At 31.9% G+C, this 17,614-nt stretch overlaps 1 protein-coding gene across 3 annotated transcripts; it reads right to left on the minus strand.

Moving 5' to 3' along the window:
• Positions 1-3,485: 3,485 nt before the first annotated feature.
• Positions 3,486-8,919, minus strand: LOC120082219 (nuclear pore complex protein NUP54). 3 transcript variants are annotated; one of them, XR_005483090.1, is made up of 10 exons: positions 8,301-8,919; positions 8,153-8,206; positions 7,945-8,004; positions 7,725-7,835; positions 6,129-6,194; positions 5,971-6,057; positions 5,719-5,820; positions 5,133-5,282; positions 4,463-4,902; positions 3,486-3,718 (listed from the first exon to the last, which is right to left on the minus strand). XR_005483090.1 is itself a non-coding variant. In XM_039037498.1 (9 exons), exons 1-9 carry the CDS (start codon positions 8,721-8,723, stop codon positions 4,786-4,788), a joined length of 1,170 nt encoding a protein of 389 aa, XP_038893426.1. In that variant the 5' UTR covers positions 8,724-8,919; the 3' UTR covers positions 4,402-4,785. The 3 variants fall into 3 exon arrangements, 1 of the variants encoding a protein (XP_038893426.1); XR_005483089.1 differs by having other exon boundaries at positions 3,486-3,722; XM_039037498.1 differs by lacking the exon at positions 3,486-3,718 and having other exon boundaries at positions 4,402-4,902.
• Positions 8,920-17,614: the final 8,695 nt, after the last annotated feature.

The following is a 17,614-nucleotide window of genomic DNA, read 5'->3' on the forward strand; positions in this document are numbered from 1 at the left end:
TTACAAATTTATTGTTTCATTTTATTATCATTTGATTCATAAGTAGCCTTTTATAGATACTATACTCTACTTGCATCTATTAATTTCTTCATTTTGTTCTCTACATTTTAAAAATAATTTCAAATTCTAATTTGGAAAAGCAGTTTTAATAAATTTGTTTTTGTTTTTTAAATTTAGCTAAAATTTTAATTGTTTACTTGGGAACAATAAAAATAAAAATGATGATTATAAAATTGTGAAAAGATGAGCATAATAGGAAAAAATCGAATCAAATGGCGTTCAATTTGAACTTAAATTTTAAAAATTCACTGCAACCACATTTTCAATCTAAATTAATCGTCTTTTGATTGTTTAGTTTTGGAAATTAATATAATCGTCTAAATTTAAAATTAAATCCAATCCTCTCGTCTTAACCTTCGTCTTCCAAACTATTTTATATCTTGATTATTGTATAAATATAATAAAAATTGTCGAACATCTTAGTACAACACTAATCCAATTACTTCTATTTTGGACTATGAGCTTTCGTTTCTATGTTTTTAAAGTAGAAAATGAAACCCGCACCTGTTAAATAGGATTACGTGAAAGTTGCATGTGTTAAAAAGTTGGATCCAGTTTAATGAAAGACAAATTTTGTAGAAAAGAAAATAGCAAAATGCAATAGGCACTAATAAAATTTATCAATAAAAAAAAGTATTTTGCTATATTTAAAAATACTTTCAATAATTTTGCCATTTAAAACAAGCATGCCTTATTTTAAGAAATAATTGAAAACTATTTAATCATGGTTAGCTAGATAACTTATTTTAAAATTTTGGGATATTTTTAAAATATAAAGAAATCTATAATGCAAGTTTTGAAGAACACAATTTCATCTGAGAAAATTCCGAGTCCATCCTTCTCTTCAAAAGATCTTTCATCTGACTTTTCAACCTCATAATTGTCTCTGAAAAGCCCACTGCTTTACAATCTTCTAGATCATTCTATATATAATGTCTTTCACTCAATAACATTTCCTTTCCTTACCCTATTCTCTATAATTCTTCACAAGTTTTAAAAACATTTTCTTTGTTCATCAATAGAAAACTAAAAACTAAAACCAAGCCTGGATGATTAAGAAAAGATAATAAGAAATCGAAAAGCAAACAATTTATTATTAAACGACGTTTCCTATACTGAACCAAAAATAATTCATATTTTTTTAATTTAAAAAGTTCATTTACAACTATATGTATATATATAAAAGATGATCAAACAATCCTCAAGAATGACAGAATAAAACAATGGTCAATGGATGCAAAATCTGATTTTTTTTAAAAAAAATAAAATTATTTCTAAAAGACTAGAGATCAAAAACAGAAACACCAATGACCAAAATAAATAATTATATTATTCTACGAGGCTCTAATTAATGAATTTTAATAGAACTTCTGATTAATTATCTTCTAACCTAAATAATGGTTTTTAAAAATAATGTTGTTTTAATATTTACTGACAAAAATAAAGTTGGATTGAAAGAAATGACAAATATAAGGTAGTGAAATTGTGGACCGGGTGCATGAGTTATGAGTAAGCAAATAACACGTGTACCTAATCCATGATTTAAAGCCACGATGGAATTCACAACTTCCCTCCATATCACCAGCTTCACATGACCTGATGCTGACTTGATGCTGACCTGCCACCTGGCAATTTTTACACGTCTAACATGTTGTATTGACCAAAAAGTCGTGGACTGGGTCCACCATACTCGTGTACTCGGTACACGAGTTAGTGGTTCCAAAATTCTTCCCACCACCCTCTCCAATCACTTTCTTCCTCACTCTTCCAGTTTTCTTTATTCCTCTCTTCTAATTCACTGCCCGTCGTGTTCTCTATTGCTTGTCATTCTCCGCTGCTGCTGCCCCTACCATACCGTAGTTGACCCTAGGCAATTTTTTCCCAAGTATATGAGATTGTTCTTTGAATATCCATAGTTCTAGTATTTTGTTTAGATGTATCGATGAAAAATCTATTGTTTTGAACTTATTTTGTTGAAAATTTTGAAAATCTAGTGTGAAATTTGTTTTGTCTAAGATCTAGTATTTGTTTTACCATTAGATTGGATTTGAAATTTTGTTTTAAGATTGTTATGTAATTAACTTTGTTATCTAATGGATTTGGTTATGGAATTGACTTCGTTATGTAACTATATTTGTTATGTAACTGACTTTGTTATGTAATGGATTTTGTTATTTAATTTTGTTTATATTCTTTCAGTCATGGTGCAACATGGATCTTGGTAAGGGAGACATCTGCATAACATATTGTGGGGATGCCTAATTACGTTGCAATTCAGTTTGAATTACCAGTGGATGAAAAACCTCGAGACTAATTGCTCCTTTTTTAGCTCAGGGAAGAAGACCTAGCCCAACTTTATTTCTGAGTCATCAATAATTGTCAGATTATCAACAAATCTGGCTATCCTTTCAAGAAGTCTAGCTTTTCTTTCACAACCGCTTTCAATCATCCAATTCTTCTTCTAGTCATGGTCACCATTTTGTTATTACTGCTACAAACTACTTCACACCAAGGAAAAGCGTGACATACTTGATCTACACTCTATCTTCTTTATTGAATAGGTCTTCTTAAATCTATATAGTCTTAAATAACAGTACCCAGTTGCATATATTTCCCTGGAGTTTAGGATTGCTCATTATTTTAACACCAAACTGAGATTAAAATAACTGCTACAAATAGTTGTAGCACCACAAATTCTCAATTACAGACTCCGTATCATCATTCACTCAATATCATGTATTATTTTATTTATATATTTATTTTGTTATTATTTTATGTAATAAAATATATTATTTGTTTTTTTTTTTTAAATTTTAGATAAAGTGGTGTATAAACTACATCTGACCAGTCAACAAATATGTTAATAAATTTCGACTAATACTTGACCAATTGATACACAATCAGCAAATATACAAATGAATATAACATACTTTTTGGATGTCAAATTATCTTTTTTTTTTTCAGATTAAATGGATGTCATACACACGATATTTTGTTATTACTATCTGATTATTGTTGTGACGGTCAAGATATTTGATTGACGGTTAGCCCTCCTAATCATAGAATGGCATCAACCAAATCGTGTGTTGAACCAATTTGTTTGCAACAAACGATACCCTTGTGCCATTCTCTCGACACTAAATCGAATTGATTTGAGATAAGCACGAACACAATTGACATCGAAGTCATGCATAATGTATATCGTTTGACGTGCACATCATGGTCATTGTGCACAAGAAGAAATAACAAATGGGCCAACATAACTACTTTTCCTAGTACAATTAAATCATGAGACAATTTATCACTTGATGACACTTACCATTACTACACAGTAAGAATTTTATTATCTTACATTTTTCAAATATATGATATGAACATTATTTAATATTAATATTTTTCATCACACAATAATTTTGCCCAAGATGTACACCAATACACAATTTACCAGAGCTGAACTCAATATGTGACCAAAACTTAGTAAATATAGAAAATATTATTCAGCAGACAACACAACTCAATGTTGCTAACACTAATCGAAGATGTACTCGTCAAAACGACAACACCAACAAGGCAAAACTAATCCAAAGGAACATGAAGACGACCATCATATGAAATCTTGAGTGATTTGCAATTCAATCTTTTAACGCCATATGAACTTCTATCTTGAAATAAAAAAAATAAAAAAAATAAAAAAATAAAAAACTAATAAAATTATATTTTATCTTGACACTAAATCTAATAAATGAATATGATATAAAAGAATAAGAAAAAAAAACAGGTAAGGAAGAAAATTGTTCATTAGAAGTAAAAAAAAAAGTATGTCCACAAAGTTTGGTCTTCCTTCACTGATCAAGCCTACGCATATGCTAACATGGCAGCTATCTACCGACCATGAGGCTGATGACTATATTAATGAAAATCGTGTACCGAGTACACGATTTATTTCTTTAACCACTTTACTTTTGAAATTTCTTTCTTAGATACCCTATTTTTGCCATTACTTACATTATTTTTTAACTTTTAACCCCTAAATAAAACTAAACCCCTAATGCTAATTGTACGAAAGCTTAAATAACCTGTGACTACACCGATATTTCAACAACACTGCCCCAATGGATATACGAAGTCAAATTCTCACAAAAATTTTGATGACTAAGGTGCATCTGTGATCATTGTCCTTTCTCTAAAATATTGCCCCAGCCCCAACAACTATAAACTATGCCCAACTCATTATCCTCTTTTGTATTATCACTCTTATTAATGAAAGTCATATTTCTCAACTATATGTATATATTTATATATAAATAAAGCATACCTAACAACTCGCATGAGCTTTTATAATTAGAGGACTAACATCCCCAAATGCTAAGAGGTAAAGTATATTCATAAGTGAGAGAACCACCTCATTCACCTGACGAGGAAAAGATGAGTCCAAGGCCTTTCTCTGATGATGCTGGCTACGTTAAGAGACCAACATAGCAACTGTTCATGCTGCCTTATTAGCCTTTAACACTGCATCAAATCAAAATTGTATAGGTATTAAGCAGTTAAAAGTTGACCTTAACCAAGTACTAACCCACGTCTCTCAAAAGAGATCCCGGCTAGCACCTTGAGCAGTACATAAAAGTTTTGAAAACGAATATTAATTTTTCCATTTGGAAAAATCAAGCCAAGTATATCTAATAACAAACAGAACAATGGCTAGAAATGTGAACTCAATTTCATTTAGCTCGCATCATCTGTCATTTCTCTGTCTTCAGCCATTATGATTTCCATGTCTCTAACATCCCGCTTTAAAACATTTCCAAGTCTAGCAATGGCCTCAGTCTGTTGCTGCAAAACCTGGCACATGACGTGTAGACGTAGAGGAAGTTGGTTAATAAATTTGACAATAACATAACTGCACTTACCAAAATTAACTGCATTTACCAAAATTCTCGCTTGTATAATTATTACACGTCTTTTTTTCCTTTTTGAAAGACTGTTAACAGAATTTTGGTAAATCTCATAAAGTTCATTTCCAGCAAAACTACAAGTCAAAAAGCAGACTCCAAACACAAATATGTTCGCACCTCCTGCATATCAGCAAGACTCTGCTCGTGTATTTTTGCTGATCCTTGAAGATAGATGGAGTTACCAGCACTGGAGCCATTTGCTTGACCACGAGTAATTGTAAGCAAATTTTGCACCCTCCTTGAAAGTTCTGCTCCAGATCCTTTCAACTGAAAATCGTTGAAGAATATTATGATGCAACTTTTTGGGACATGTAAGATATTTCTCCCTAGTTATAAGTTTAGTTCATTCTTCCCCCGTCGATCAGAATGTGCACATGGCCAAATTCTTTCAAATTTCAACACAGGCAAAATGACAATAATATCATATTATAAAAAATAAATAAAGAAAAATAATGATGATGATAATAATCTTTATGTGATGCTCTTTAAAAGGAAAAATAAGCATTCATTACAATCATTAAAGTTTCTCTTCTTCCAAAATGATAATTCAAAATTTTGTATCGAGTTACTTAAATTTTGAAATAATTTATATGTTTGACAATTAGGATAAAGAAGTAGAACTAGACGGGAAGGCCCTAGGAACTGAGGAGGTTCTTCAGTATCTCTTCCTCCATTTAAAGTAAATGTGGTGAATGATACGTACCTGCCTCGTTATCAAAGCTAACTTCTCTGCCAATTCAGCCTCTCCTTTCATTACAGGCACTCGGCAACCTTTACTTTCTAGCGCTTCCACAATTCTCATAACCTTTTATTGAAGAAAACATCAAATTAAAATAGCAGCAGTTTGGAACCGGTAGGGGGTGAGGAGGCAAGAGGGAAGAAAGCTTGAAGATCACATCCATACCACTTTTTTTTTTCCATATTAGTCCACTGATTTAAAAAAATAAAAACATACTCTCAACAGACGCCTTTGAAGACCTTGCTCCTTCTGTTTCAATCTTTGAACCCAAGGTAGAGTATCGGCTAGAAAATGCCTTTGAAGCTGCAAAATACATCAAGCATCAATTAGAAATAGGAAATTTAAAATATATCATTAAGGAAGCATAAGATTACCATTTTGACATTGCTTTGGGTCATCCGAAGTCTATCAGAATCAGAGAGAATGACTTCATCTTGAATCTGCATTAATTCCACTGGAGCGTCAGTGCAAGAAACTGTGTTACTTCACTCGCAAATACCAGAACGTGTGAAAAAGAAAATCACTTTAAAAAAAAAAAAAGCAGAAAAGCATGCAGCAACAACAAAAAAATGAGCTAATGTCATTGAAATTTAAGATACGTAGAGTTGTTAAAATTATTTTTATAAACAATAACTGAAACAAAACGCATTCTTTATGTGACAACTTTCCGGAACATTTACATTCACAAGGAATGCTGGAAGCAAATGCAGAAGCTATTAAGGCTCAGCAGATTATAACTTTCAGTTTCAGCATATGTGATATTGATACATCATGGATGTTCTCAATTTATGTACTCTCACAACTTGGACATAAAGATGATTATATTTACCGAAGAACAACATATTAATAATCTTAAATGGAAACATAAAACTGGTCACTAGGCTATTGCATTTGTTTCACCAACATTGGTAGATGGAACAAAACATAATTGCCATCCTATCAAATATAAGTTGTGTTTTCCTACTTCACAGTTTTGAATGGCAATAATATATGGACTAGAGACTGGCATACCCTGCATTATCATTATTTGGAAAGGGAAAAGAAAAGACTACTTCCCAACCGCGTGCATTAGCATTTGTCACAATAAATAACATCCCGGAGGGGTCGACACAGTACAGGCACAGAGGAGGCAATGTCCTCGAGACATTTGAAATTTAACAATATACATAAGGGGAAAAAAATTATATATACAAACATTTATGAAAATCTTGGTTATTGTTTGAATTTTATTTCACTAATGATGCTTACTCTCTATTGTATAGTTTTCATAAATTTAATCTTTTTTTCACCATCACAATTGAAAGTACATTTTCATTATTTAATAATAATAATAATAATTTTTAACCATTCAGCAAGTACTGACTTGATTGCTTTCATTTTATTTTATATTTATTATTTAGGTAATAAATCATCAAAAGAAAAATAATACGTGAAGCAATAATTGTAGAACTTAAATATCTAATTCAAATGGAATGTCAAACATTAGAATATTGTGTAGATAGACAAATATTTCTTCATTTAAAATTCTATTTCTGGAAAATTGAAATTGATGTAATACAGGCAATACCATAATTCAGTTTGAAGTAAAATTAACTCTTAAAATTGTGAAACAGGCAGACTAAACATAAAATTCTATATTCATGAGTGCCATTTCTCTAATGTAACTTTGGATCACCCACTCATATCCATATATTCAAAAGCTCAAGGCATCAAATTAGATCCATGACGTTAAATAGCAGCTCTAAGTTAATTAACATATGGTTAAGGTTGCTAAAGAACACGCCTGCAAATCCACCAATGCTTATGACGAATAACAAATTTTTAAGCTATAACAAAAGATATGCAAAAAATCATACAACATAATTGAATATGCATAAATACGAATGACACACAACCTTCATGCATTGAGACAAATATCTTAAAACACAATCAATTAATTTAACCACACATTTTGCAGTGAATTGAAATACCTTCAAGCGCTGAGACAAATCCTTAAAACCTTGAACAAGCTGCGGCCACAATCGCTCTCTATCAGCACTTTCCATGCCTTCAAGCTTTGCCATTGCCTCAGCCCACATTATCTGGCAATGCAAACTATTATCCGCATTTAGTGTAGAATCCGTGAAAAAGAAAATACATACAAGGAGATGAGAATTCTTCAGACGTAAAAACGCGACATATTGAACTCACATCCGATACACCAGCAGGCTTCACCCTATATTGAGGATCAGTTACACTGAACAACAAATGCTGCAAAATAAACACAAGCGTTAACATTGGAGCAACTGGACAAGAAAGCTTATCGTATATTACCTCACGATTATCAACAATTCTCAAGTGTTAGTGAGGGTAAAAACACGAGGCATTCCGATTTCCAGTCAAGATTGGGGAAACGAACCTTGAAAGCATACTTAGGGTTTCCTGCGTCGTCCTTGTAAGCCTCAACAATTGCCTGGTGCACTCAATAAAAACAAAATAAATAGGCGCGGATATAAACGGAGAAAGGAGATATTACTATTTCTTGCCGATTACTTTTAGGAACATACTTGAATATCTCGATCTGCGAGGGAGAAAGGAAGCGGTGCGACCGGGGCCATCTGAGTAGTCAGTTGAGCATTTGGAAATGGAGTGGACTGAGGCGCAGCAAACGGAGTCTGGAAACCGAACCCAGTGGCGGCTGGTTGCGGAAATAGCGGCGATTGCTGCAACTGCTGCTGCGGTTGTGAAGGCTGAGAAGAGAATGGAGTGGAGAAAAGCGATGAGCCAAAGCCGGTAGCAAACGACGACGTAGATGGAGTTCCGAAGGCAGGAGTTGAGGAAAGGTTGCCAAATGCAGGAGACGCCGATGGAGTTCCGAAGGCAGGAGTGGACGCCGGCGTGCCAAATGCCGGAGTTGATTGCGGAGTGCCGAAGGCCGGAGTTGATTGTGGAGTGCCGAAGGCGGAGGAGGACGGTTGAGCTCCGAACATTGTATTTGCACTGGAGGATCAAAGAGGAACCCTAACGTCTCAAATCGAAATCGCCATTCGAGACTCTGAGACTTGTGCTCGACGAAATGGTGATTCTATCGGATTTTTGGAGTTGGGGATGGTGATACTGATGACAAAAGTAGTCTAGGGCATTGAATCTATTTGCCGCGAATTAATTGGAATTGTTTTTAAAATGAATAAAGATGAACAACCCGACCCACCCGTCCAATTCTCAATTTATAAGAGCATTTTTGGGACCCTTAAAAAAAAAAAAAAGGTGAACAGCGCGAGTGCGCGACCCGCCCCATTTTCATTTATATAAATATAAAATGATGCAAATGTTAGCTTGGAATTAGTACTAAAAGTTGCCAAAAAAAAAAAAAAAACAAACAAACAAACAAACAAAAAGTTGTTGAAGATTAAAAGGTCCGTGGATCAAATTATCTGGAGTTTTTTTTTTAAAAAAATATTGTAGTTAGGAAAAGTATTTAAAGATTTAAGATTGTTTGGGAGTTTTCGAAGTTGCAATAGTGTGTCGAGGGTTCAACCCTCAACCTAAAAGAAGTTAAAGAAGATGTCGAGGGTTGAACGTTCGACATACAAAAATTAAAGAAGAGACCCTCGACCAACAAAAATTAAAGAAGATCGACCTAAAACCATCTTTTTGCATACTACGCATGTCGAGGGTTCAATCCTTGACTTCATTAAAGCGGGCAGAGGGTGCATAGATTTCCATCAACGTGCAGAAAGTGCAGCGATTCGTCAGCATCTCGTCCCATCGTCTTCAATTTCCCAACGCTCGTCGTGCCGAATTTAAGTCCCGCGAAAACTCGACCTACAACTTTTTAACCCTCTCCTCCTCATTTCTCATTTCTCACATCACAGCTCGCTTCTGCCTTTTTCATTTCTTCGTTTCTTCATTTCTTTATTTCTTCATTTCTGCCTACTTCTTCGAACCTAATTAAAACTTCTAAAAATTTGCTTTTGCCTTCTTCATTTCTTCATCGGCATATCTTCTTATTCTCCCACATTCGTCCATTAAATTGTGAGGTTTGTACCTTTACTATACAAAATTTCATTTAAAAAAAAAAATTGTAAATTTTGTTTCTATTCTCATACTATTATATTCTTTTTATAGTTTTTGTTGCTGTTTGAGAAACAAATAACAAAAAAAGGTAACGTTAACAAAATTCATATATTCTCATAATATTTTGTTTTTTTTTCATTGTTTTTGTTGTAGATCCATATTCTCATAATATTTTGTTTTTTTCGTAGTTTTTGTTGCCGAATAACATACCATTGTCACTTTGGGGAAAAAATAAAACCACTATTCAATTTGTGAGTTTACTGTTTATTTATTACTAGTTTTTCTATATTTAGTATATCTATCATGTTAATTTTTTAATAGTTGTTGAATTTAATAATATTTACATATTGATATTGATGTTAGTAGTTATTTCTTTATTATATTAGTATTAATCTCATTTATATTATGCTATACCAACATGTTAGTCTTATTTATATTTTGTTTGCTTTCGTTTGTATTTAAGTCTAGTTTATTGTTATGTTTAAAAAGTTAATGTTTATGCTTTAATATTTTTAGTTTAATACAAAATTATTATGATTTTTTGAAATATATTTCTTATGATATTTGATTTTTTTAGTATTAACTTTGAAAATATAGCTTAAAATAGCTTTTAAAAGTTTAATCTATTTTTTGTTTAAGGAGGGTTTGAATGTTTCATTAACACTTTTAATCTATTTTTAATCTTTAATTTTTTTACAAAAAGTTTATTTTGTTGTGAGTTTTTTTTAATATATTTTTCAATGGATATTTTATGTTTTTAGTATAAAATTTTGAAAACATAGGTTTTAAAAGTTTGTCTTATTATTATGCTTTAAAAAGTTGAATGTTTATAATTTTAAAAGTTAATACAAAATTATTGTTGATTTTTTTAACTATATTTCTTAATAATATTTATTTTATGTTATGTATTAAATTTGAAAAATAGTTTAAAAAGTTTACCTCATTGTTATGTTTAAAAAGTTGATGTTTATAGTTTAAAAACTTTATATTTAGGTTTAATACAAAATTATATGATTTTTTGTAATATATTTCTTTATGATATTGAAAAGTTTTAATTTATGTTATGTTTAAAATAGTTATAAAAAAATGTTTAATTTATGTTAGTTAAAATAGTTTTAAAAGTTTACTTACTATGATTTTTATTGTGATTTTTTTATATATTTCTTATATTTCTTTTGTGATTTTTATTATGATTTTATTTTTGTTTAAGTTTGAATAATTAATAAACAATTAGTATGTTTGGTTTGTCTTTTTTTTTTTTTTAAGAAAATGGCGGACAATGTTTGGGTTTATGTTGTTTACAACTAGTAATATGATTTAATGGTATTGATGGAGTTGACTATGACCAACACCAAGTAGGGGTTTTAGTACAAATGTGAAACAGTGAATGTTACAATTCCTTGAAATGGTTGGGATGTCACTTAGTGTAGTATGGGAACAAATCAGTTAGAAATAATATATAGACATCCTAACTTAGAACCATGAGGATTCAATAAGGTTTATGTCATTCCCTATTTCGAATGCCAAGCTATGAACTTGATGTTCTCAATCGCGATGTCACTGCCAAATTTAGTGTATTTTTTATGTAAATAGGATAAGGTTGGATACAAAACTGGAGCACCATTTAGTCATTTGAAGATCCAATCGAATGTATTGATCCTAATCGGAGCCAGTTGCATCACCATGTGATAATGAAGATATGACGACTAACAATCAGTATAAAGATTTCAAAACAGAAACGGACGATGAATTTGAAGAGTTGGATTTCGATGGTCGTGAAATGAGTTACCTTCAGATACATTCAACGATTTGGATATGAATGTACTAGATGCATTCGAGAACATGACTAATTATAACCATGTAGACGTTAACATACTTAGTTGTATAAAAGGATGATTTGTCAAGACAAGAAATGCTACAACACGCGGTCAAATGTTTTGCTATTAATGTCACGCACCATATGAGGTTGTGGAATCGACACCAACAATTTGGACAATTCGGTGTAAGAAGTGGGAAGAATGTTGCAAATGGAGACTTCGTGCAATAAAGAAAAAATTGCATGGCTTGTTCGAGATCACTAAGTACGATGAGCAGCATACATGTGTTTTATTCAGAATGAGTCAAAGTCATGTGTAATTGGATTCATCAATGATTGCATTAGAGTTCTGTGATGTCGTAATAGAAAAACCATCTATCAGCGTGGCACAACTGCAGTCCGACATCGGATATCATGTTCCTTATCATAAGGTACGGGAAGGCAAAAGAAAAGTGTTGGCTAAATTATTTGGTGATTAGAATGAGTCTTACAAATTGTTATCCAGGTGGTTGTATATGATTAAGCAGACCAATCCCGGAACATGTGTAGAGTGGAGAGCGAAAGAAACGTTTATTGAAGGCCATGTTATTTTAACTTTTGTATTTTGGGCTTTTGCTCCTTGTATAGAAGCTTTTAATATGGAAAATATCGAAGAAAATTGTCAATTGCTACATCAATTGACTCGAACGGGCATCTTCTTCCACTTGCATTTGTTGTTGCAAATGAAGAGTTTGCAGACTCATGTGATGGTTCCTGAAACACTTGAGATAAATTGTAATACATGAAGAGGTGTGTTTAATTTTAGATCGACATGTTGACATAATCGCAATAGTGAATAATCTAGCAAATGGTTGGATGGGACCGAAATGTCACTGCCGTTTCTGCTTACAACATATCATCTGCAACTTTAATAAAAAGTACAAATTTAATACAATGAAAAATTATGTTTATCGTGTCGGGTGTCAGTTTCAAATTCGGAAGTTCATCGAAGATATCAAAGGAATAAATCGGAGTTGTATGAGTTTTTTTTTACAACATTGGTATAGAGCAATGGACTCAAGCACATGATGGAGGGTTCAGATATGGGTGGATGATGACAAATCTATCAAAGTGCATAAATGGTGTCCTCAAATGAGCTCGGATGTTGCCGATAAATGCTCTTGCTCAAATAACATTCTTCAAGTGTGTGAATTATTTTGAGAAAATAAGAGAAGAAATAAGGAATGCATTGGAGCATCAAGATAAATACATCTTGTAATATATATATATATCTATATATATGTGTGTTATAAACAATTTGTTTCAAGCATATTCAGGTATGCACATGAAAAAATAAATAAATGGGCTGCAAGATCCAGTAAACATGAAGTACAATCATACGATTGACAGGTGTGTTTCATGTGAAAATCGGACGTCATAGTCTCAATGCTAAATGAGGAAATGTTCAAATATTTAGGCTAAACAGGTCCGAGCGGTACTGTTCATGTAACAAGTGGCAAGCGTTCGACATTCCATGTTCGCATTTTATGGCAGTTTGCTCACATTTTAACATGAACTACGAAGACTTTATTGAGGACTATTATAAATTGTCAACGTATGCTAAATGTTACTCTCCTCAGTTTTAACCTGTACCACATGAAGATTACTAGATCATGCACTCTAATATGTTTGCCTTACATCCTGATCCATCGTTGTTGAGAAAACCTGATAGACCAGTCACTCAACAACGATGTGGATTTTGTAATCAATTATGCCATAATCGAAGGAAGTGTTATTCGTTACTAAGACGGGCTCCAGACAGTTAGATTGAGAATGTAGATTACACATTTATTGTATATTCAATTTTTTATTATAATTTATAAAGTTGTACATTGTTCTTTTAATTGATAAATAAATACTTTTTTTTTATCATGTATATTTAATTAAGTGTAGATGCTTTTATTGTATATTCAATTTTTTATTATAATTTATAAAGTTGTACATTATTCTTTTAATTAAGTTGTACATTATTTAATTGAGAAATAAATAATTTTTTTCATCATGTATATTTAATTAAGTGTAGATGATACTTTTATTGTATATTCAGATTATGTTGATCCATTAGTTAATTAAGTTGTACATTATTCTTCTAATTGAGAAAAAAATATTTTTTTAATTGAGAAAAAAATATTTTTTTCTTTCATATCATGGCTTTAAACCCAAGACCTATTGATCCTGATATTTTGTACGACCAATCCTTTCATCGATCATCTTTGGCGATATCGTACTATTGGAGAAATATCTTGCAGGTGTCGAGAGACAGTTGTCCAATGCACTATCCCACTCCACCCTAAAATACTACCGCTACTCCATACATCTAGATTCTATAGGGTTGCCAGATTGTGATTTATTCAGTTGGACTAACATTTGATCACAACCTTGATCGAGAGATGAAGACCTGTGTGTTGGAGAGTACATTATCACTCTACAAGACATAGAAATGTTGTTGGGGTTACCTGTTAAGGGTGAGTCAGTCACCGGAGTGATGTATGATGACTGGTCACAAGTTTGTCAACTATACCTCAGTGTGTCCCCACATGCCGATAAAATTAAAGGATCAAGGTTAAGTTTGATATGGTTAGGGACACAATTTCGTGAGCTCACAGATGATGCAGACGAGGAAACCGTCATAAGATATGCACGAGCATATATAATACAAATGATGGGTGGAAGTCTGTTTTCCGACAAATCAGGTCATTTTGTTCACTCGATGTTCCTGCCACTATTAGCTAACCTCTATGATGCGGGGCGGTATTCGTGGGGTGGGTCATGTTTGGCATGGTTGTATAGGCAAATATGCAAAGCAACAAGATTTGAGGTTCGTGAGATAGCTGGGTCTCTCATACTTTTGCAACTATAGGCTTGGGAGCGATTTCCAACAATGGCTCCACAGCTACAACATGTAAATGATACTCAGTTAGCTGGACGAGCCTACGATTCTTGGTATGTTATTTTAATTCAATTTAATTTTTATATGACTGATCTAGTTAATTTAGAATCTAAATTGTCAATTTGAAAATTTAGGTGGAGAGACAAATTTTGTGTGACTAGGACAACCACACATATAGTCAGCCAGTACAGATACATGTTTGATTTGCTTCAACCTGATTAGGTACATTAACACTGAACCAAATTGATTATTTTATATACATTTTTATTGTATTTGTCTTTAATGTTTTCTAATATAATATTTTGTGTTTCAGGTTATTTGGGAGCCCTACAAAATTATTATGCACACTTTGCTCCATTTCTGTATGAATGGTCACAATGAGTCATCTCATATGTTTTCACATTGGTGGGTGATATCTTCCTGACAGGGTGATGAGACAATTCAGTTTTCAGCAGGATGTCCCATCGTCTTCTAATACTGAACCCCTACTGCATGATATTGACTTGACTGGAGATTGATCCGAAAAAAGTTGCACATTTGGTAGTGCGATGGCACTATCGTGCAAGGTTTATTGCAGTGAGGGTTTCTATTGAACAGTTTGACGGGGATGTCACTCAAGACTACATTCATTGATATAATAATATCACAAGGCGCTGCGTTACTCGTCCGGGAGCAATTGTGAGTCATCTAGTAAATAAATGAATATTATCTAATTATTTTTAATTTAAATTTATTTTAAGTATTATCAAATTATTTTTAATCTAAATTTATTTTAAATATTATTTAATTATTTTTAATTTGAATTTATTTTAAATATTAACTAATTATTTTATAATTCACAGAGATTGAACAATAGTAGACTCCGTGATGTTGCGAATGATCCGAACCAGGTTCTTGCTATATGTAGTGACAACCAGAGCTATATGGAGGAGATACATTATATGTACCATATACCTATTATTCCTCCACCAGCTCCTAGACGTCGAGGACTTGTTTGGGAAGAGGATGAGTTTGATGAGGTTGCCCACAATGTGGAAGAGTTGCCCTTGATGTAGACGCAGAGTCAAACTGATTATGTTAGTCTGATGATGATGCTAGCATTTGGTACAGGACTTTATGACTTAGAGGCTGGCCCTTCGTCTTCATACGTGCATGGACACAGTTGGGGTCGTGGAGAGCATAATGAATATTTATATTATGAAGCGCCTGTAGAGGTACCAGAGCAACATCAAGAAGAACGAGAACAACCTCAAGTTCGAAGTCGATGACGACAACCAGCTCGAAATCGACGTCCGCCTTGTGGGACACATTGATTTTTATAATTATTTTTATATAAATGGGATATTTTAATTCACACTTTATTGTTTTTATGAGATATTATTTTTTTAATTTTTTTCTTTTTAAAGTTAAATTAAGATGGTTTGAAAAATAATAAAATAATGTAAATTTTTGGTTTAAAAAATAATAAAATAATGTAAATTTTAAGATGGTTTAAAAAATAATAAAATAATAAAATAATGTAAATTTGAATATACCAAATAATAACATAATGGAAAATTAAAAAAAAAAGAAAAAGGAAAAAGAAAAAAGAAAAAATGGAGGTCGAATTAATGGAAAATTAAAAAAATATATAATGAAGGTTGAATCTTCAAAATTCGACCTCGAATCTTAAAAATTCGACCTATTGGTTAGATCGAATTTTGAAGACTCGAAACCTTAAAAAAAAATTACAACATTTTTATAAATAGTTTGAAAACAACAATATTTTTATAAATACTTTTTAAAACAATAATATTACTTTAATTTTCTCGAATTCTCTCACTCTTAATTTGTAAAAAATAACACACAGTTTATATAAATAGTAAGTTTCTTTAAATATAGTAATATGTCATTTGTCTTTTAGTGATATTTTGTTATATTTATAAATAAATTGCTTCGTTTTACTATATTTGAAAACATAATTTTACCACATCTTTATTATAAAAGGCATAAAATTAGTTTTCAAAATACTTCCAAACAAGTCTTAAGAATCGTTAACATAATATTTCTTTAACATGATGTAGATTCAAATTTCAAACCTTTTTACAATTATAATTGTTTAATAATTAAATTAATGAACATGTTTGAAATGAATATTTAAATTTAAATTATATATATGAATAATTTGTTAGACTAACTTATTTCCTTCTACTATAAATTTTGAGTAAATCACCTTTAAACTCAAATTGTCAATGTGAAGTTAATTATATAAAAGAACTACTCATAAATTTATGGCCTGTTTGGTAGGTAATTTGAAAACAAAGGATTCAATGAAAACAAAGTTGTATTTCACGTTTGGTAGTATATTTAGAAATTAAATTCCAGTTTAAACAATTTTTTCAAAAAGTGCTTGATGAAGGAAATCGGATTCGTGATTTCCATGAGAGCGGAAGAAAGATAATTCCAAATCACAATCATGAATGAACAATTTACATTTACAGTTGACTTCAAACAAACGATTATACAATTCATATAGACATTACAGCATGAAAAACTCAAATGAACAAAGAGAAAAACTCTACGAACATTTGAAGATGCGTCTCCATGCTCTGTTGCGCACAATCGCTCAAACAACAGCATCCTCGAACGCTCGTTCTACACGACCGAAACACAANAGACCTATCGTATAGGTCGATGCCCAATCATTTAGATAAAGCTAAGCAATCGTCTAGCAAAAGTAATGCGATCGTTTAGTTCATCGCTTAGCTCGGTCTGTCGCCTACAAACTTTACATGATCGTTTATTAGGGCAAGTGATCGTCTAGCAAAACTATGCGATCGTTTAGTAAATACTGCACGATCGTTTAGCTCGCCCAACTGTCGTTTAGTAAGTCTGTATTTACTTGATGACTACCGTGAGATCCTTTTTTTTTTCGTCGAGAGAAATCTCAAAAACTTTTATCAACCTTTTGTAAAACTTCTTTTCAAAATAGGAAAACCACTTTCCTTTTAAACTCACGGTTACCATGAATTTAATAATCATCCACTCATTTGGTTATTAAAGAAAAAGAATTAATTATC

The sequence above is a fragment of the Benincasa hispida genome, chromosome 7, assembly GCF_009727055.1.
Source record: "Benincasa hispida cultivar B227 chromosome 7, ASM972705v1, whole genome shotgun sequence".
Taxonomy (NCBI): domain Eukaryota; kingdom Viridiplantae; phylum Streptophyta; class Magnoliopsida; order Cucurbitales; family Cucurbitaceae; genus Benincasa; species Benincasa hispida.

What these genes read in the sequence shown, in the direction of transcription:
- LOC120082219 (XM_039037498.1), bottom strand. Translation starts at nt 8,723, where the DNA reads ATGTTCGGAGCTCAACCGTCCTCCTCCGCCTTCGGCACTCCACAATCA. An exon ending in CCCAAAGCAATGTCAAAATG is followed by an intron (nt 6,058 to 6,128) that starts GTAATCTTATGC and finishes TGTATTTTGCAG; the next exon opens with CTTCAAAGGCATTTTCTAGC. An exon ending in GTCTTGCTGATATGCAGGAG is followed by an intron (nt 4,903 to 5,132) that starts GTGCGAACATAT and finishes GTCATGTGCCAG; the next exon opens with GTTTTGCAGCAACAGACTGA.